The sequence below is a fragment of the Cornus florida genome, unplaced genomic scaffold, assembly GCF_030987335.1.
Source record: "Cornus florida cultivar Cherokee Brave unplaced genomic scaffold, ASM3098733v1 CherokeeBrave_3.0.0_Hap2_Chr09, whole genome shotgun sequence".
Classification (NCBI taxonomy): Eukaryota; Viridiplantae; Streptophyta; class Magnoliopsida; order Cornales; family Cornaceae; genus Cornus; species Cornus florida.
In genome coordinates, this window is record NW_026775579.1 from 6,627,893 (window position 1) to 6,650,358 (window position 22,466).

Here is a 22,466-nt window from a genome sequence, read left to right on the forward strand (position 1 = left end):
ACAACCAAACTGAGTACATATCATCATATGAAAGGTTTTAAAAATGGAATGAACTTCATCTTTGGTTTTTATAAGATAAAGCCAAGTATATCGACTAAAGTCATCAACAAACACAACAAAGTAACGAAAACCAAGTAACGAAGTAGTAGATTCAGGACCCCACACATCAGAATGAACAAGCTGCAAAGGAGCTGTATCTTTATTAATACTAGTAGGATAAGAAACACGACATTGTTTGGCAAGAACGCATGTTTCGCAATTTAACTCAAAAGATTCAACGGAAACAAACTGGGGAAGCACATGCTTCAAAACAGGAAGAGGTAAATGACCTAGTCTATTATGCCATCGCATTAACAGATCTTTATTGATATTACTATTCCTAACACTAGATTGATTTGCAGCATAATAAGAAGTTGGCCTCGCGTTCAGCAAATACAAGCCATTGTCCTCACGTCCACTTCCAATCGACTTCCTCGTGTCCAAGTCCTGAAACACACAGTGAGATGGAAAAAATGTTACACTACAATTCAAGCCTTTTGTAATGTGACTGACAAAAAGGAGGTTATTGGTAAACTTTGGGACATGAAGAACAGAGGACAAGGTAAGATTAGGAGAGGCAGAAATAGTGCCCTTCCCCGTAATGGAGGTGAAGGTGTCATCAGCCACTCTAACCTTATCCTCACCAGAACATAAATTGTACGAAGAAAAATCAGATGTCATACAAGTCATGTGATCAGTGGCTCCTGAATCAATGATCCAGGGTGGCCCACCAGATAATGTGGAAACCTGATGTGCCGAATGAGAGGTACCTGTCTGAGCAAAGTTAGAGGTGGAAGCGGAGGAATGTTGTGCTAGTAGATGTCGGAGAGCATCAAGTTCATCCCCGGACAAAGAACTCGGTGGCCCTGAGGAGGCATGACCAGTAGAAGCAGTCTCACGCTCTGTAGTATGTGCCGTAGATAAATCCCTAAATGGACCAGGCCTTGGCCTAGCATTCGCATTAGCAGGAGCTAGAGTAGGGCGACCGTGTAGATTCCAGTATGTTTCCCTAGTGTGGCACGTACGCCCACAGTGATCACACCTTAACCTGCTTTTGTCATTCTGTTTCCCTCCTTTTGGAGGATTGGGCAAGAGCAGACCTCTCAGACAATGGTACTTCTGGCTCATGCTTAGTGTATACAGGTGCAGACATAGCCTTCATTCTACTCTCCTCAGCTTGGATATACGAAAACACATCTCTAACAGAAGTAGGGGCCAAATACCTGCCTAACACTTGTACCCTGGCATACTCGTATCTCAGATGCATACCACCCAAGAACTCATAGATTCGATTCCTTTCTACCATAGCATGAAATGCTTTAACATTAGTTGCACACATAGGTATGTAGTCTTGGTAGTGATCTAACTCTTCCCATTTACCATGTAGAATGTGGTAATATGTAGCAAGAGTTTGGTCTTCCTGCTTGAATCTTGAAATCTGTTGTTGGAGTTCATGCAGTTTTGCAAAATTACCAACCAAGGAATACGTCTCTTCCACAGCCGTCCATAGCTCTTTAGCTGTTTTCACAAACAGAAACCCTTTGCTAATCTGTGGCTGCATTGATTGCAACAACCACGTCATAACTAGTGCATTATTTGCACTCCACTCTTTGAATTCAGGATTGCTCTTGGAGGGACACGTGACAGTCCCTTCGATATAGTCGATCATCCTACGACCAGTGATATGCATACGAGTGGATTGAGCCCACTCCATATAGTTCGTCTCATCCAGCCTAACAGTCGTAATACAAAGGCCTAGATGGTGATCACTACTACCTCCCAATACTGGAGTCAAACTAGGAGAAGACCCAACTTCTTTTGAAGCCACCTCTGAGCCAGACATTTTATCAAACAGTTTCTAGGTATATAATCATCATAAACAAAAACAGTAACAAATTACGTAAATAACCACCTCTCTAACACACAAACTTCAACTAAAAAGATTACCGTCTTCTGAGATGCATAAAAAAGCGACCACACAGTCACCACACAAACCCTAGAAAGTAACAAAGTAGACCATACCAGAATCTCAAACGACGAAGAAAAAGCCGATGTTGCAAAACCCCGCGAACACAAAAAAAACACCGATCAAGATTGCAATAGATAAAAAACAAGTCCAAAAATTTTTTTTCCGGGGCCTCGCCCCTAACCCCTAATAGCTGCCCCCTGCGACCCCCAGCCAACTCACCACGGAGTTGGATCCGTGGTACATGTGGATGTGATTAACACTACTTCCTTACAAACATATCCCATCTTGGAATCACTTCAAAACCCTTCACACCCATTAGGGTTTACACAAACTTGCCCTAGGGGTTCAACTACAAACCATGCTCTGATACCATGTTGACTTTAAGATATAATCAAAGCAAGAGTAAGTGATAAAGAAAAAGAAAAAGAAAAAGAGAAGAAAGCGGATGAGAGAAAAATAGAGAGAGATGGGGAAAGAATGAAAGAATACTTTCATCCTTCCACCACATTCTATTTATAATAACAATTTTAAGAAATTACACATAAGCCCTAACATTATATAAGTAGTAACAAATAAGCCCCTGACAACACATTTTTCTACTAAGACATCTCACGGCAAAGGATCCAAAGTTTACAAGAACAGAAGGCTGATTCCGAGCAGTTCTCAGAGGTCCGATTTTGCAGAGTCTAACCCACAAGAGGGGTTTTGGTCTCGTAATGATATTGAAAGGTGGAGGCGCGTTAGTTTGGGATTACATACATGTTTGCGACGGGAAGAATTTGACCTCAACAATCGCTTTGAGCCACTTTCTAATCGTCTCATTCAACCTCTGGAGGACCGAATGACTCAGTCCTTATTCAGGTCCCAGATTTCGCAAAAACGATAGTCAAGAAAGGAAAAGCAAAAATGGGTTCTCAAAGATTCTAACCCGGGTAAGGCCTCTAATCCAGAAGCTCTTAGCTCCTCCTATGCCTTTTCTTCTTCTACCCCTTCTTGTGGTATGTCGTTGTTGAATGGTTTGGAGTGGAGGGGAAGGTTTGGGTTTGGTATCTAGGAGGCTCTCTCCTGTGTTCGAGGCTGTGTCAGAGGAAGGCTCTATGGATGATTCTGAAACGGCACTAGAGGGGTCTTTGTTGTCTGGAATGTCAAAGGAGGAGGAAAGGCTTGTTACTCCCAGTGGGGAGAGGTTTGGGAATGTTTCTATTCAGGTGGGTTGCAATGTTCAGGTTCGACTATGTGACGACTCTGTTGCTGTTGTGTTAAAGAAACTTTGGCTTCATAAGGCCCTTAAAGGGATGAGCTGCTTTCCTTTGCCTGGGTCTGATGACAGAGACGATGTTTTCACTGATGTTTTTGGTACTCCCCGTGAAGGCAATTTCTCTTTTGTTTCTGCTATTGATGAGTGGGATGGTATGTCGGCATCTTCTAGGGAAGAGGAGTTGGGGATTGTGCCCAGGGAAAGTAGCGACACAGTGGAGGATGATATGTTGATTCCCTTGGCTATGTTGGAACCAGAGGAGGGGTGGGCTGAGGGAGTTGATGTTAGGGGAGGAGCTGCTAACAGTGGATAACCTTGTTAATGTGTCAGATGTAGGGGAGGGGAGCTAGGCAGTGTGTATGTTTCATGAAATTGAGAGGAGCCAAAAGGTGGGTGGGAAGGGTAGGACTCCCTTAGAAGAAGGGGAGAGGGAGGTGAGGAATCTCATTACATACGTTAATTATGATGGGAAGAAAGGGGGGTCGAGGGAGAGGGGTAGAGGGAGGAGAAGGGGGATAGAGATTTCTATTGTTGCGAATGAAGTTACGCATTATCAGATGGAATGTCTGTGGTCCAAATGATTCGGATAAAATGAGGATGGTGAAGTTAGCGATTCGGAAGTGGGATCTGCATTTGGTGCGTTTGCAAGAAACGAAATTAGCTTCGGCCTCGGACACAATTGTTGGAAGTATTTGGGGCGGGAGATTTGTGGATTGGGTCTCTTTGGATGCTTTGGGCTCTTTGGGTGGAATTGTGTTGATGTGGAACAAAAGATGGGTTTCTAAGTTAGATTTTTGGATTGAGAGCTTCTCGGTGACCTGTGCTTTTTTTAGAGGACGATGGCTTCCATTCTCGGGCGTCTACGCTCCTAATGAAGATGATAGGCGTCACTTGTTGTGGGAAGAGCTTGATTCGGTGCAGCATAGATGGCTTCTTCCATGGTGTGGAGGGGACCTTAATATCATTCGTTCTCCATCTGAAAGGTCAATTGGGGGTCGGTGGACCGTGGCCATGGAGCAGTTCTCTTTGTTCATTGATGATCATTCTTTGATTGACCTTCCCATGGAGGGTGGCCTTGTTTACATGATCAAGTGGCAGAGAGCGTCCTATACTCTCTCGTTTGGACAGATTCCTTCTGTCAGGGGATTAGGAGGTGAAGTTTCCGGATGTTGTCCAGGTTGCGTTGGTGCGTACAACTTTGGATCATATTCCTTTGGTTCTTGATTGCTGTGGGATGCGGAAATGGTCGCCTTTCAGATTTGAGAACATGTGGCTTCGTGTGGAGGGATTCATGGACAAAGTTCGTTCTTGGTGGGAGAGCTTTGTGGTAACCGGTACCCCCAGCATTTCTCTTGCAGACAAATTACAACTTTTGAAAGAGGACCTTCAAAAGTGGAACAAGGGGGATTTTGGGAAATTTGGAATGGAGAAAGAATAGTGCATTCGCTGAGATTGCTGATATTGACCGAAAGGAAGGGGAGGGCATCATTGATGAGGTTCTGAAACAGATAAAGATCGAGTTCCAGGCGGAAATTGCTGAGCTTTGCTTTATTGGAGGAAATTTCATGGAGGCCTTGTAACTAAAAGGAGGGGGACAGAACTACGAAATTTTTTCATCCGATAGCGAATGCTCGTAAAAGGGGAAATCACATCGGGAGAATCACGGTGGATGGGGTGCTTCCCTCTAAGGAGGAGGATATTTGTAGGGGGGTTACGGCTTTTTATCAGAATCTTTGTTCATGGAGACAGAGAGTTGGCGACCCTTCCTCAGAGGCTTGCATTTTGATTCTATCTCTGAGGTGGATATTGTCAGTTTGGAAAGGCCTTTCTAAGAATTGCAATGGGGATAAAGCTTCAGGTCTGGATGGTTTTACAATGAGATTTCCTCTTAACAGTTGGGAGGTGGCGAAGGGGGAGGTTATGGGCACTTTCTCTTATTTTCACTCTAGGGGAGACTTTGAGAAAAGTCTGAATGCGACATTTATTACTCTTATTCCAAAGGAGTAGGAGTGTCAGACGTCAAGAACTTTAGACCAATTAACTTGGTGGGAAGCATTTATAAATTGATTGCTAAGGTTCTGGCATTGAGATTGAGAGATGTTATGGACAATATCATTTCGGATACTCAAAATGCTGTTGTAGGAGGCCGTTAGATTCTTGATTATGTCCTTATTGCTGGTGAGTGCGTCAATTTCAGACTTAACTATGGGGTGCCTGGTGTTCTATGCAAATTGAATATCGAGAAGGCTTACGAACATGTTAGTTGGAGTTTCCTCTACCTCTTGGAAAGGATGGGGTTTGGCGAGAGATGGAGGAAATGGATTGACTTTTGCATTTCTACTGTTCGGTTCTCTGTCTTTGTGAATGGAGCTCCGATAAGCTTCTTTGGTAGCTCGAGAGGGTTAAGATAAGGGGATCCGTTGTCTCCTTTCCTTTTCCTTCATGTGATAGAGGCTTTAAGCAGAATAATGACAATGGCAGTTGACTTGGGTTTTTTGAGAGGCTTCCGGGTGGGTAGAGATGATGCTCGTCAGTTGGAGATCTCCCATTTGATGTTTGCAGACAACACTTCGGTTTTTTGTGATGCAAAGGTGTCTCAGATGAGATACTTGAGATTTGTTTTGATTTGGTTTGAAGTTGTCTCTGGCTTGAAAGTCAATGTTGGTAAAAGTGCCATGGTGCCGGTTGGGGAGGTTCCCGATATCTCTACTTTGGCTCTTTTGGGGATGCAAAACTGGTTCTTTACCAATTTCTTATTTGGGTCTGCCTCCTGGGGCTTTGTCCAGGAGGGTAGACAGTTAGGATCCTGTGGTGGAGACATATGAGAAAAGGCTAGCTAGTTGGAAGAAACAATACCTTTCTAAAAGGGGGAGGTTACTCTCTTGAAGAGCACTTTGTCGAGCCTTCCTACGTACTTCCTTTCAATGACATATGAGAAAAGGCTAGCTAGTTGGAAGAAACAATGCCTTTCTAAAAGGGGGAGGTCACTCTCTTGATGAGCACTTTGTCGAGCCTTCGTACGTACTTCCTTTCTATCTTCTAGATTCCCTCTGCAGTGGCAGAAAGGATTGAGAGGCTGCAGAGAAATTTTCTGTGAGGCGGTAAAGGTAAGAAGGTCAAGTATCATTTGGTGCGTTGGGAGAGGGTTTACATCCCAATTCAAAAGGGAGTTTTGGGAATCAAAAGATTAGTGCCTTTTAATAACGCATTATTAGGGAAATGGCTTTGGAGATTCGGAGTTGAGAGACACAGACTATGTAAGAGGGTGATTGTGAGCAGACATGGGGAGGCGATTGGATGATGGTGCTCTCCCAAGGAGAGATTCCCATTTGGGGTGGGGTTTGGAAACATATTCGGAAGGGCTGGGACGAATTCTCCATGCACATTAGATTTCGTGTCAGAAATGGCAGCAGAACACGTTTTTTTGATGACATGGTGTGGGGATCGTTCCCTTGCTGCTTTTTCGGATTGCTATTGATAGACATGCCATGGTGGACAACTGCTATCGTCTTAATAGTGAAAGAACAGTGTGGGATGTACGTTTCTTAAGGCTGTTTCACGATTGGAAGATGGAGGAGGCGATTGTCTTTCTGGAGTTGTTGTATCGTTAGGAGATAGTGGAGGAGACTTCTAACTTTTGCGTGTGGACTCCATCTTCTCATGGGCGCTTTGATGTTCAGTCAATTTGTTGTTGTATTGTTTTGTTTTTTTTTTACAAGTAAACAAAAACTATCATTAAATACGCTTAAAAAGGGGAGCGTTCCCGAAACAAGAAAAGCAAAAGACACCCAAGGCGCCCCTACAACTTCAAGCTATCAACAAACTCCAAGAGGTTATCCATAGATAAACAACTTTTCCCGTTGACCCAAAAAAAAAAATGAGAATGCAAAATATTCAGTTTAATATCCCAAGCAGGGGACTCCCCGCCTTCAAAGGATCTCCTATTCCTCTCTCGCCACAGACCCCACCATAAACAAAGAGGAGTTACCCTCCAAGCCTCTCTAACGCGGCTAACCACTGAATGCCCTCTCCAAGCCTCTAACATCTCCACCATGGTCCTTGAAGCAACACAATCCACACCGAAAACAATCAAGAACATGGCTCGAGATTGTTGGCTTTAGTTTTTGGGTTTGTTTGAGATACACTGGGTTATGCCACGATCTACCAGAAGCTTGATTTAGGCTTGGAGAGGTTGTATAGTTGGGGCCCAAGCTCGTGACTCTTGGAGGGTTACTCCTTTGTGTGTTTGGTAGTGTTTGTGGCTTGAAAGAAATAAAAGATCCTTTGAAGGAAAAGGAAAATCATATTGGGTCGTTGAAGTTCTGCATTCTTAGCCCTCTTTTTTGCTGGGTCCTAGGGAGAAATTGTAAATCTTTGGATGAGCTTGTAGAGTTTTTGGATCTGTTAAGGGTTTAGAGACCCTATTTGGCCTTGTGTTGTTTTTTGAGGGATGTGTTCCCCTTTTGAACGCTTTTAATGAATTATTACTTATCAAAAAATAACAAAGAGAGCGCATTAAAAAGTACAACTACACAAAAGGCCAATAGAAGACCTACTATGTTCTCAAGTTGTCCAAAAAATCTACAATGTCCTCCAAAGATTTACAATATCAATCATTAACCCAGAAAAATAAAATAAAATTGGGATACAATAAATCTAGAGTTCATTCTGGCAAGCTAATTGCTAGATTTTGGCTTGCTTCATTCATCATCAACAATCAAAGGCTTGGATGACTAGTTTAGGAGATCAAAGTACGGATTGAAGAGCAGATTGCTCGAGGAGCAGAGCAAATTTGTTGCCTAACAGCAGCAAAGTTTGAGGGGAATGTCTTGCATGAGTCTAGGTCAAAAGTAACTGATGGAAATGAAGCTGCAAAATGAGAAGAATGAGTTCATAATGTTTATTAACCCCTAAAACTCACTTTCCTAGAAATCGACGTTTAGATTTCAGTGACAATGAGGCAACAACATATTGAAGTGGATTATCATTAAACACTGTGTAAACCAGTCTCATCAAAACAAGGACAAGAGAGATAACTTCTTAACTTTCATTCACCCTTGCTATACGATCTAGAAAACAGATTCTTCCTTCAGACAGTCAATGTGCACTTTGTCTCCAATCCAAGGGAGAATGACAAATTATACTCTTTGTTTGGATTTCTGACTTGGGATAATCTTATTCGAGCATTGTTGCCTCATTAGCTAGTTGAAATCGATAATATCTTTGCCATTACATGCGACAAAAAAGGGTTGACATCACTGATTATTAATGACTAAACCTAAGCTTAGCTTTTCCTTCATGTGGTCTTGTGCAACAGGTAATGAGGCCGTCAAATGCACAGTTATAGAGGATACCATGATATATCATGAAGTTTTTGAACTTTGCTATAAAGAGAGATCCCTCGTGAATTTGGAGTTGCACAATGTAGGATCCATTCCTATTTGAGGAATATCTTGGAGGAAGAGAACAAATAGAGTACAAGGGAAGTCCTTCTAATGAGTGTTCAGTAGCACATTAATATTATGCGAGGCAATGCCAGGTTGAAACATTGACGACTTAATTTAATCGCAAATCCAACCAAAGATAAGTACTTCGAGGTGGTTGATCTTCAAAAGAGGGAATAACTTCCTCCACTTTTTTGCCTTTATAGCGAGGTCCGTCTTGTAGAACTTTTGTTCCTACCTTGGCTTCTGCAATGAGTTCTATAGGAGGTTGTTTCAATGTCCACATCTGTTGGTTTTTATCATAAAAATCCACATAAGTGACATAACTCACCCACGTGGAGTTTGACTTATACACATTGGGGCATCATTCTTTATAATTTTACATGTTAAAGCTTGGATTTGAAATCGGAGAAAATTTAGTTCAAGGTAAGCAAAAGCTGAGGTCATAAATTTTTGTTCTTGAGTTTAAGATAAAAGTCATCGTTCCTTATGTCATCCCATTTTGGAACACGGATTATGCGTATTGGGTTCCTCTTAGATGTCGAAAAAATCAAAGCAAATGGCCTTTGATGCAATGATGGTATGACAAAAGGAAGATGCTAAAGCAATGCATCTAGATGCAAAACAAGGAAGTGGTACAAGGTTTCAACACACATAAAATGGAACATTGTGGGAGCATGGATATTGCCTATTGCAAAGCTGATAATAAAAAAAAATAACCAAAGGAGTAACACAAGTCAAACCAGTTATGTTGATATGTGGCAAATAAGGTAGTTTTTCAGAATTCCAATTTTGTGTAGGACTAAGAAAGGCATGATATTTACAGAGTAGTTTTTTTTTTTTTTTTTTGATAAGTTAAAAATGTATCAAAAGCGCTCAAAAGGGGAGGGCATCCCAAGAGAACTACACAAGGCCAAAAAGAACCTCTTAAGCCTTCAAAGAGGTCAAAAAATCGACAATATCCTCTAAAGATCTAGAATCTCTTCCTGAAACCCAACAAAAAAGAGTGGAAACAATAGAGAATTTAAGAATAGAATTAGGCATCTCCTTTCCATCGAAATATCTCCTATTCCAGAGTAGTTGTCAAGGAATGTCCTCTTGAATTCTCTAAAATTGATTACCACTTGATGGGATGGCTCCGTTGTGAGAAGTAGTCCAAGCTACATCCTGGCCAACAAACTAAGTATGTTGAAGGGTGATGTCAAGAAGTGAAACAAGGTAGTTTTTGGCAATTTGGAGTGGTACTCTTGATCTAGATATCAGAGTTGGACCATAAGGAAGGACATGAATGGTTGGATGATGTGGAAAGCAGCAGAAGAGAGGAATGCAAGGCAGCAATTGGCGAGATTACCATTATAGAGGAAATGTCTTGGAGGCAATGTTACATGGACTCACTTACGTATGTCAGGTGTGGGTATATATTCACGCATCGGATGTGTCAAATCCCCAAACAAAAAGACACATGGACACTACCAAATGTTTATATTATTTAGTAATCTATTTTATTTTCTAGGTAAGATAATGTTTTTATGCAACATAGTGTGCAATACATGACACTCATTTTGAAGCAATAATATAATAAAATTAAATTACTGGACATGGTTTTTAGGTGCATGTCCAACCAAAAGCATCGGACACATATCCCATACCCATGTTCAAGCAATGTGTGCTTCACCTACCATTGAAGAGTCCATCTAACATAGCTTGGAGGCAAAAGTCGAGGGCTTTATGTCCTAGGGAGGGGGACAAGAATATGAAGTTATTCTAGTGGCTCGCGAATGCTCACCGAAGGGGTAATCACATTGGAAGAATTTGGGCTGATGGCATCGAGCTATGCAAGGAGGAAATAAAGTAAGGGATTTCTACATTCTTCCAACATTTGTATATGGAGCAACATAGTTACATAGATGGAGACCCTTACTAGATGGCTTAGAGTTTGGTAGTATTTTGGTTGAAGTTAGAGAATGGCCGGAGAAGCCTTTTGGGGTAGAGGAGGTAGAAGTGGCATTGAAGAATTGTAATGGACACACCAACGGGACAATGGCCTAGCTGTACCAGACCCCTACTCAGGGATTCGAGACTCAGTGGAGGCATTTGTGTTTGAGTACCAACCAAGGGAAGAAAAAAAATAATTTGTAATGGACACAAGGCACCAAACCCAGATAGTTTCAGCATGGCATTCTTTCTACAGAATTGAGAGTGGCGAAGGCGATGGCATCGCTTAATACTTTCTATATTCACGGCCACTTTGAGAGGAGTATCAATGCCTCTTATCCCCAAAAAGGGTGAGGCTATGGAAGAAGTCAAGGATTTTAGTTCTTTTTCTTTTTTCCTAGTTGCTAGTCATACAACTCCGGGGCCCGCCACCCCCCCCCCCCCCCCCCTGCACCCACGAGGAATCGAACCTTAGAGTTTTAGACCTATTAGTTTGGTGGGAAGCGGCTACAAGATCATAGCTAAAGTCCTTGCATTACAGTTGAGTAAAGTGATTAATGACGTGATATCAGACTCTTGGACTGCCTTCGTTGGTGGGCAGCAGATATTGGACTCAGTTAGATAGCTAGCAAGCGTGTGGAGTCCAGGATCCGGAGTGGAATTCCAAGAATTGTCAGCAAGCTAGATATAGAGAAGGCATATGACCATGCTAACAGGAGGTGCCTGCATGGATTTTGGTGAGAAATGGAGGTTGTGGATTCGTTTTTGCATTAACACAGTAAATTTCTCCATCTCGATGAATGGATCTCCAACAGGCTTTGACTCTATATTTACAGGGTTGAGATAGGGGGAGATCCTTTATCCCTATTCATTTTTATCATCTTGATGAGGCGCTCAGTAGATTGATGACGAGGGCGGAGGATCAGGGTTACATGAGGGGATTCAAGGCGGAGCAGGGTCCGCCTAATCAGCCGGTGGTGACTCACCTTCTTTTTTTCTTTTTTTTTTCTTTTTTTTTTTTTTGATAAATAAATGTGACTCACCTTCTTTTTACCAATAATACCATTGTTTGCTATGAAGCTGAGGAGGAGGAGCTGTGTTACCTGAGATGTGTGTGTGTGCGTGTTTTTTTTTTTTTTTTTTGTCCTCCTTTCTTTTCTTCTCTTTACCGGTCTTGAAACCTTGATCCGAGGCTTGGGAGTTGAGACCCAAACCCAACAAAACAAATGTGTTTTAGTTTGCTTTTAAGTCGTATCAAGTTTGAAGGTTAACATTGGGAAGAGTGAGATAATGTCGGTGAGTAGGTCGGCGGGATCAATCATTTGGTAGATATTTTAGGGGGCATAGTAGGGTCTTTTCCAATTACATATTTGGGATTGCCACTAGGAACTCACTCTAGGACGGCAGCTTCTTGGGACCCCGTAGTGGAGTTGTTTGAGAGGAGGTTGGCCGGTTAGAAGAAGCAGTACCTTTCCAAAGGGGCGCCTCACTCTCACTAAGAGTATCTTGTCGAGCCTCCCAACTTACTACCTTTCTCTATTTCAGATTTCCATTTTTGTGGTGTGGTGTATTGATAAGCTGCAAATGAACTTCCTGTGGGATGAATTGGGGGAGAAATTCAATTTTCATGTGGTTAGATGGGAGAAGTTATGCAGCCCTATTCAATTAGGGGGGGGCTGGGCGTCGGATATTGGACTTGTTCAATAATGCATTGTTGGGCAAGTGGCTTTGGAGATTCCAGGTTGAGAAGAATAGATTATGGAGGAGGGCAAGTACTTGCAAATTTAGGGAACAAAGGAAGGTTGAAGGTCTAGGGAATCTGAGAAATCAAGCGAGATGTGACCAGAGAACGAGAATTGAGATTGACAACTTGGCGCAATGAAAATACAATGAACCCCCAAATAAAGAGTTGCAAACAGAGAGTTCAGGTCACAGGAGAAAAAGTAAATCATCTGCTATGATCACTATGCAATCCGAGAACAAAGAGACGCAAGGTCGGGAGGCCAAGATCATGAGTTACCAACACTGCTGTGATTTTATTCTGCAATTTCTCGGATGAAAGCTGCAATTGATTAATACAATTGCAATTTCTCAGGAGCAAAGAATTACATATGATTGATTAACATAACAGCTTCAAGGTTTTCAATTAGCACTGCCCAAAATCCCAAATTTCACCACTGTCCTAAAGTACAATATTGTAAGATGCTAAGGTCCCAATATGACACAAACAGAGAGAAATAGACTTCAGTTGCCAAATCTGATCACAAACTTAAGAGTTTTGACGTGAAGACGGAATTTGTGACAAACAGAGAGAGAATCGATGCTATAAAATCATAAGCTAGACCCAACTGCAAACTGAAAGCGAGACGAACAGAGGTTGCATTGCTATGAAATTGCGAGAGTGCTCTCTATATTATTCAAACCAGAGGAGAGAGAAGAACTATGATGTGTTGCTATTGTCTGCGATTAGGGTTTGCTATTGATGATGCGTACTGATGGTGGGATTGAAGAGTTGCAATCCACGATGCAAACTGAACCAGAAGAGAAGCTATTCAAGTTGCAAAGAGAAAGAAATTTGATCGTGAACTGATTGCGATTGTTGCGATTGCAATCACAGTGGTTGCAATTGATACAAATTTCAGCCCTGCTCTGATACCATGTGAATTTTGCAGAGAATGACAGAGAGAAGAGATTCAGTTGTATTCTGTATTGCCGTGTAAAACTGATGCATAATGATACAGTGCAAAAAGAATAAAATATGCCCTAAACTAAGTAAAGCAGGCAAAGTACAATAGTGCCCTTAGTAAGAAAATAAAAAGAAATAACTCCCCTAACAGTGTGATCCCCTGGAGGGGTGCAAGTTTGGAAATTTATTTGTTAGGGTTGGAACGAGTTTTGAAAACAAATTTGATTCAAGGTGAGAAGTGGGAGACTTGTTTGATTTTGACTCAATACTTGGTGTGGTGATCGGCCATTAGCTTGCAACTTCCAGAGATTCTTCAGGATAACAGTGGATTCTTAGGGTCTAGTCGCTGACTGTTATCGACTTGATAGCAGCGGGGTAACTTGGGATGTGTGGCTAGGGAGGCATCTTCAGGATTGGGAGTTGGTTGATATTGTTAATTTCTTGGCTCCGCTATATAGGGAAAATGTGGATGGGGAGGGAGTGGATGGGTGGACTTGGATGGGACCTTGACAGTATTGCTTAGAGGTGCGAATTTTCTACCGGAGTTTCAATCGCAGGCCTTCCTTTCCTTGGAAGGCAATTTGGAGAACTAAATCCCCTTTAAAAGTGGCTTTTTTTATATTTTTTTAATAGACAACAACCTTGGAGAGGATTTTGACAATTGATAGCCTTAAAGGAGGAGGCTGATTATATTGAACTGGTGTTGTATGTGTACGACAGATGACGAATCAGTGAATCATCTCCTTTTGCATTGTCTAGTAGCGAGTGACCGTTGGGACATGTTGCTTGCTATCTTTGCTATGCATTGAGTGATCCAATATCCGCAAGATGTACTCTTGAGCCAAGCCCGAGATGCATGGAGATCAGCCCCTTTGCTTGTGGTGGGGTCTGTGGCAAGAAAGATATAGAAGATCCTTTGAAGGAAAGGAGACCTCAATTTGGACACTCAAATCATTTATCTTTAGCTCCTTTTTTTTGTAGGGGGGGGGGGGGGGGGGGGGGGGGGGGGGACACATGGATGGAATTGTAAAGCTATAGAAGATATTGTGGATTTTGGGGATAGACTTGAGAGTAAAGCGGACCCTCTTGGGTCTTTTTGAAATTTTGTATATGGGATGCGCTCCCCACTTGGGTGTGCTTTAATGGATTTTTACTTATCAAATATATATATATATATATATATATATATATATCAAAATTGATTACCACTTTGACACAAAGAGGCCGCCGGTTCTGCAGGAAAGGAACTTGCTCGCATGATTCAATTAAAGTTATCGCGGTGGCAACTTCTCCAATAAATCGGATCTATAGCCATACTTACCTCATTGTTATCCTTGATTCAAAATACTGTTTGGTCATCTTTTTCTTTTTTTTAAATAAATAAAAATTCATTAAAGAGCGATCAAAAGGGAAGTACATCCCAATTACGATTAAACAAAAATAAAAGCCCTCTATACTGTCAAAGTATCCACAAAATCTACAAATTCCTCTACAGATTTACAATAAATCTTATGAATTTGACAAAGGACAACTTTGACTAGATTAAAGTGCGAGGTTATTTCAAGTTCACAGTGGTAACATGTGGCTATTTGGAGATGCGCCAATTTAATTACTACATGGAAGACACATAGCAAGGTAGGGCAGATACTTTACCAACCCATAATCTATACACATACAGGTCCATATAATTTTAAGGGTGAATTTGCATAAAAACCCCTCACTTTTAGCGATTGGCATAAACCCACCTTTTGATTATTTTTTTGCACAAAACCCCCTAACTAATCGAGGGGGTCACGAACATCTAGTGGCCATTAAAAAAAAATATTAAAAAAATGACTAAAATACCCATAAACCATACAATGTCATCTCCTCTGAGCGACTTCCAACCACTTGCCTCCGGCGACCTCCACTAGACAACATTATGTTAAAAAGTCAGTAAATTCAGCTAAAACTCATGTTTCAAACTATGATACACATTAGTAGCATCACTTATCATCATAGTATATAAGTGGAGAAATCACTTATCTGATTTGGTTTAGTGAAATATTGGTTGTGACTTGTGGGGTTAATTGAAGAATCTTTCCTTGGTAGTCAATTAGATATCCAAATGCTACAGTTAGCCGAGAGTTTTTTATTTTTTTTCCTAGTTAGTTAGCCGAGAGTTTTATTATTATTATTATTATTATTATTATTATTATTTTTTTTTTTTATTAAGTAAGATTATATTAGAAAGGCCGAAGCCAAAGAAAGAGATCCTAAGGACTCAAGGAACCCAAAAAATCAACAATCTCCTCCATAGATTTCCCCCCATCCCCCAACTAAAAAGAGAACTAATGATATGAAAGATCCCTCCCGTGGAAAGATCTTATATTCCGCTCCTTCCAAACGCATCACCAAACACAAAAGGGGGCCACGCTCCACAAATCACTGGCGTGGGCTCCCACAAAACAGCCTATCCAAGCGTCAATCAAACCTCTCAAAGACCGAGGTATAACCCACTACATGCCGAGCAGACCAAAATAAGGCTCCGATAGTTGTGAGCCACGGGGCAATGCAATAGGAGGTGATCCACAAACTCTCCATCCCTCTTACACAAGCAGCACCAATTGACAGTAACCTATCTTCTCTTAAAATCTTGCCCCAAACTACAGACTAGACAAAAAAGGCCACTCTGAGAGGATCCTTTGAGCGCCAAACCGTCTTCAGAGCCATACTAGTCGGAAAGACAATAAAACAAGGAACAAACCTCAAATCTCCCCCGAGGAGAGGGCACCCAAAAAATGGAATCAAGGCCTCTACCATCCAGCTCATGTCTATACAAAAGGTTCAGAAATCCATAAACATCATCCAACTCCCAATCCTGAAAATGTCGCCGAAATTGCACATCCCACGTAATCCTACAGTTATCAAGCCAATAACAGTTGGCAACCACGGCTACCTATCAACGACAATCCCAATAAGCCTAGGAAAAGAACAGGACAAAGGACGCTAGCCATACCATAAATCCTCCCAAAACCGAATACCACTGCTGTCCCGAGCTCTGAATTTGATGCATTTAGAAAATTCATACCAGCCCTTCTGAATGAACTTCCACACACGCACGCCTCCAGATGATCTAACTGCACTAGAGGCCCAATGCCTCTCTCCCCCCCAAAACGGCACACTACAATCCTTTTTTTTTTTTTTGATAAATAAAAAACGGCACACTACAACCCTCCTCCACAGCCGATGTCGTTCACCTCCAAATCTCCACAACCACTTGCCTAAGAGAGCCTTAAAGAAACGGATCAACCTCCTAATACCCAAACCATCCAACTGAATAAGCTTACACACCTGCTCCCAAAGGACTAGATGATGCGTGAACTCCTCCCCCCGACTGCCCCATAGGAAGTTCCGCTGAAGTCTTCCAATCCTGTTAGCAACAAATGACGGAATGCGAAAGAGAAACAAAATATGTAGGGAGACTCAACAACGTACTCTTCATAAGAGTAACTTTCCCACCCTTCAAAAGTTACTACTTCTTCCACCAACCAGTCTTCTCTCAAACCACTCAATCACAGTGTCCCACCCTCCTCGGCAGAGCACCCAAAGGAAGACCCAGATAAGAGAGAGGGAAAGAGCTAACCTCACACCCAAGAACCGCAACAAGAGAATCAATATCCTGAAAAAAAATGGGAGAGAGAGATGTAGTATTTCTTGTAATTGCAGCAAAATTTTACATATTTCCTTGACCTTTTTTGGCATGAACGATGGGGTGGATAGTAGTCGTTTCAATTCAGCACCCAATGGAAGTATTTCATATATTTGTGCAGCATAAGCATGTCATAAAATCATCCCACATGTGGGTCTTTAAAGAAGGCTGGTTTTTGTTAACTATGTGAGTTCTACCCAATAAGATCAAGTAGTGGAGTTTTGGACTTTTCTTCCAACTCAGTTGCCAATGGAACATTAGCAATTAGTAATGGTGCTGCATGGATCTTGTCCAGTGGATTGGGGCACATGAGTATGGATTTGGTTTTATTGTGGCTCAAAAATGCATTAAAATATGGCTAAGAACGGTGGTTTGGGGGCTATGGGTTTTGGATTCACAACTGCAATTGAAGCTCCTGTTGCAAGACCTGATGAAGGGCTTTGAAGATCAAAATAGAGGAAGATGGAAGGATCATACCTTTTTGAAGATTGAAGTTGATTTCAAACCCTAACTGATACTAAACTTGGGGTTATGTGAGAATGATGAAAAATGTGTCGGATTTAAATTTCAGTTGGGAAACAACGTCATATCGGAGTATGTGTGTTTTAACATGAAATGTGTCATATCGGACTTGGGGTTATGTGAGAATGATGAAAAATGTGTCGGATTTAAATTTCAGTTGGGAAACAACGTCATATTGGAGTATGTGTGTTTTAACATGAAACGGGGCCATACAATCATGGGTATATTAGCCATTTTTTATTGACGTTAACCGCTAACTGACATTCTTAGCCCCCCTTAATTAGTTGAGGGGGGTTTTTGTGCCAAAAAATAAAAAAGGGGGTTTATTGCCAATCACTATAAGTCATAGAGGGTTTTACAGAATTGGCCCTAATTTTGATTTATCAACGTAAATTGATCTTGCTCCTTTATGGATCCTTCAACTGGCACAATTGGAAACCTCACCATGTAGAAAGTAGTCTTTTGAGAAGCCTAGCATGAATGACTACATCCACTAGCCATCCATTCCAATCCTATATGCAGATACTTAATCTCCAACACTTGTGATGTATTTATAAGACTCTCTGATATTGGGGCTTGCAAGACGTTAGTATAGCTAGACTCCACCCTTGTGTATATTCTCACTTACATTGTGATTCGTATCTTCTACATATCCATCCAAAAAGAATGTATCTCTCGATCATTGCAATTAATTCATGTACCTAATACTAAACAGTCCATAAATAAGATCTAATTCATTGGGATGAATAAGTTTTTTAGATATTTATGTAACTGTAAAGGATGTAGAGTAGAACAGGGGAGAAGAACTTCAAATATAGCTCCCTCAAAACCTTGTTCAATCAAAGTTTTGGTTCAATTCGAGTCTTACTTTATGTTTATGATAGGTTAATATGTTGTTAGTTCAATTTCATTCATATTTTCTGGCCTTCTAATTCCAAAATTTGCTAGACTAGGGCTGTAGCCACTAGTGGAGGTCCGTATATTCATTCAGAATTTATTAATTCTTGAATATTCTTATGGTGAAAATGTTTAAAATTTCTTATCTTATAGTCCTAATCATAGGAGTAATAAGACGAGAGAGTCCAACATTCTATAAAATCTTTACTCTTAAGGCCATAATGTTTAAAATTTCTTATATATATCATCCCCAAAGCCATAACCCTCTTTGTCAACCCTAATACTTCTCTTTACCTTTTCCACCTTCCTAAAACCCCTAATAGTTGCTATCCAAGAAGATCCAGAACAACTTTCTTTTTTTCTTTTTCTAGAACTCTCATAACCTATCAATTTTTAAATTAAGCCAATTCTAATCCCCTTGAATATACAAAACTCACAACCTTTATTCTACTTCTTGAAATTCCAAAACTACAAGCTTCCCAAAACCTCAGCCACCATTCAATTGCACTGCTCCATATGCATAACGTGCAAATGATGCATCCAAATTTTGTCCCAACAGGCATAATAGTGCATACTAAAAATCACCTCCATGCCTAGTGAATGGAACATTGTTGTTGCAACTAATAAAATAAACCGCACAAAGTTGACAGAATGCATGTTGATAGCTAGGGAAACATTGAGTAACGGATATCAATTAAAACATTTTTGAAAATAAAAATCGTAGAAAGGTAATCAAATCAAACCCAGTAATAACATCTTAAGAAGAAAATAATGTATTACCTTTCAAGCTCGCCTTCACTAAACACATGGTAATATCTGCTGTACACTACCGCACCCTTTCTATCATCTTTCTTTGCTAGGCCATGTGCAAGGGCAGAAGCAGAAGCTCCGCTGACTTCAGCACGATGATAGGGTAAGTGCCAAGGGACAAAAAATTCCTGCCGGTTCTCAATATATTCTCCATTTCCAGAAGCCACTGATTCATCTTTGCTTTCAGAAGCTAAGTACATATTTTCCAGCAAAGAAATTGCCTTGCAATCTTTTAAGAGCTCTGTTAAACTATTTTCCTCAGCTTCTGGGATGCTTTCTAGGGTGAAGGATGAAGGGCTACATATCCGGGGGCTACTTGATCCTACCCATTCTTCTAAATACTTTTGGGTAAGTGGAGTCCATTTGTTAAGCAATGATCTATCCTCTTGTTCCACAGCCCAAACAGTAATCAAAACAAGGCCACCCTTTTTAACAACTCGGACTAATTCAGATATTGCCCTCTTCCTCCTATTCTCTGAACTTAGGTGATGTAACACAGCAATAGATATTGCCGCGTCACCATAACCAGTTCGATAGGGAAGATTTACAGCATCTGCAACGACCACTTCATGCCCTCTATCTGCACAGATATTGATGAGGGGGGCACTTATATCACATCCTATAAAAAAACAATCAGAATTTAGACCCAAGTACTTCCCATTTCCGCACCCTGCATCCAGTACAAGGGAACCAGAAGGCAAAGAGTTCAAAAACGAGGCAACTTTTGGCCACTTCGCAAACCGAGTTGAACTGAAATGAGGGGCGATTGCATCATAAACACGATGAACATACTTCTTTTCAATTTCCGGTGTGGATTGAATACTACTATTGTCTGGGTGATTCAATGATACAGAGGGTTGAATATGAGATTCTCCATCAGATTCAGACACCAAAGTACCCAGACTAAAAGCACCATCTATTTTGACTTCAGTCATATCACTAAAAGTTCTTTGAGCACAGAAACTACTAACTATGACAGCAGAGGCAATGAGGCTGCAAGATTCACCCAAATACGTCCTTGCTCTTGCAACAAGAAAGAGCATCATTTTGAATCATAGGAAACCATCTCAACACAAGCCTGCAAAAATACAAAGGGATAACTACCCATCAGAGTTAGCTAGGAGCAACATTTATGAACCAGGAAAGTACCAATCTTCTCATAAAATAAAATAAAAATAATAATTAAAAAAAAAAAAAAAGTAAACTTCTCATTTGATGTAAATTGGATCAAACAATTACCAATTTAGTAAAATCAAGAACAAGGCCATTTTACAAATTTTTTCGAGAGGCAGTTTTACATGTTTGTGAAGTTAAATTTGTATGTATCACCAGCGATAAACACAACACAAAACAATTCAAACCCAAATCAACATTCATGAACCACATTTATGAACCAGGAAAGTACCAACCTTTTCATAAAATTTAAAAAAAAAAAAATTAAGACTCCTCATTTGATGTAAATTGGATCAAACAATTACCAACTTAGTAAAATCAAGAACAAGGCCATTTTACGAATTTTTTCGAGAGGCAGTTTTACATGTTTGTGAAGTTATCACTAGGGATAAACACAATACAATACAACACAATATAATACAATTCAAACCCAAATCTGGGTCGATTTCGTTTTGATTTAACAAGTAGTAACGATTTAGTGAATGTTTTTACATGGTGGTGAAGCCAAATGTACACAATACAATTCATACCCTAAACCAGGTCGAATGATAAGAAGAAAATGTGTTACCTGTGAGCGACGTTGATGGTGGCTTTAGGATTACGGTGGTAGTAGAGTAGGGATGTGAAAGGGCACACGTTTAGGGATGCGACACGGCTGGGTTGGAGCCTTCAACTCTAACTCAACTCGCTCGAGCCCGTGACTTCGGATTGAGGAGAGCTACCTCGAACCATGGTGGGTACCTTGGGTTAGACCGGATTGGTATCTAGTCCAATTAAATTGAATCCATTTATCACAAACAAAAGGCCCTAGCTTTGGCGGATAGAGAGTTACAACAGGAGTCTTGTCCCTGGTTGGATATTGGTGGAGAGTGAAATGGACTTAAATAGGTTAACTGTTAACCGCACTTAATGACTTAATTGGGTCTGATTGAGAAACACCTTGTCTGTTATAAGTGGTATTAGAGCGAGACACAATTCTTTGTCCGATGTCACACGATACTCCCGGTCCGAAGACGTCCAAGTCTGCCCACCCAAATAGATAAGGTGACCTGACCGCAACGAGACAAAGCACCAAGTTCGTTACAATTAGACTCTAGAGATGTCAACGGGACACCCTATCCCAAATCGTCCCACAAATAAAGGCTTCCTTCTAACAAAATGTGCAAGAAAGATCCTTACTATTTATTATGTGCATATAAATTCCTATATTTTTAAATTTTGAAGCAAATTGCCCGGTCATTTTTGACCAATTTTGTTAATAAAAACTCTAAAATGCCTTAACGATTAAAAAAATTTTCACACCCATTTAATTATCTCTATGAATGTACAAAATTGCCTCTCACTCTTGTAAAATTATGTTGCTTAACAAAAACATCCCTTTCTATGTTTTCTCTCTCTACATCTCTTGCCTTTCTACTCTCTACCCTTGTGCATATATAAAATGGTGAAGGAATTCTATTGACTCTCATCACAAGCTGACCACAAGGAATAAGAACATTTTTCATTCGAGCACAATCCGATCTTACCATAAACAAATGAAATTCATCAATTTTCATTATTTGCTTCTTTTAATTCTTGAACCCATTTGTTTTCCATGCTCATAATGTTGGGGATAGTTAACTCTCTTTAACTCACTCAACGATCGGCTGTTGTTGAGAGTTGAGTCTCTTCTTCATCACAAACAGCGGAAGCATCATCACATCACATCAACACAATATTTTACATGATTCACTGAACTGTAAAGCTACATCCATAGAGAGAGAGATTTTCACTATTATGAATCAAGGAATAGAATATACAACCACATGTCAAAACCCCACTCATTCACTCATCATCTCTTTTGAGGCTACATATATACATTTGGGAATTACATATACTCTCCCCTTTCTTCACAATACTTACCGTTAAACCCCTTACATTTTTTCTCTTTTCTCTTTCTCTCTCTCTCAACCTCCCATACACATCTCTATTTATAAAGACTTCAAAACTCTAATCCTTGTTGAACAAGTATTTATCAACTTGCCCACAATGAGTTACCATAT

General features: G+C 40.6%; 1 protein-coding gene across 1 annotated transcript in view; it reads right to left on the bottom strand.

Annotated features, from left to right (window-relative positions):
- LOC132273515 (tRNA (carboxymethyluridine(34)-5-O)-methyltransferase) overlaps positions 1-21,276 on the bottom strand; it is a 36,558-nt gene extending 15,282 nt beyond the window's left edge. The window contains exons 1-2 of the mRNA XM_059774472.1: positions 20,993-21,276; positions 19,222-20,329 (exon numbers count right to left, since the gene is read on the bottom strand). Of these exons, the coding sequence (XP_059630455.1) occupies positions 19,222-20,297 (1,076 nt within the window). The 5' untranslated portion in view covers positions 20,298-20,329; positions 20,993-21,276. The remainder of the gene's footprint in view (positions 1-19,221; positions 20,330-20,992) is intronic.
- Positions 21,277-22,466: the final 1,190 nt, after the last annotated feature.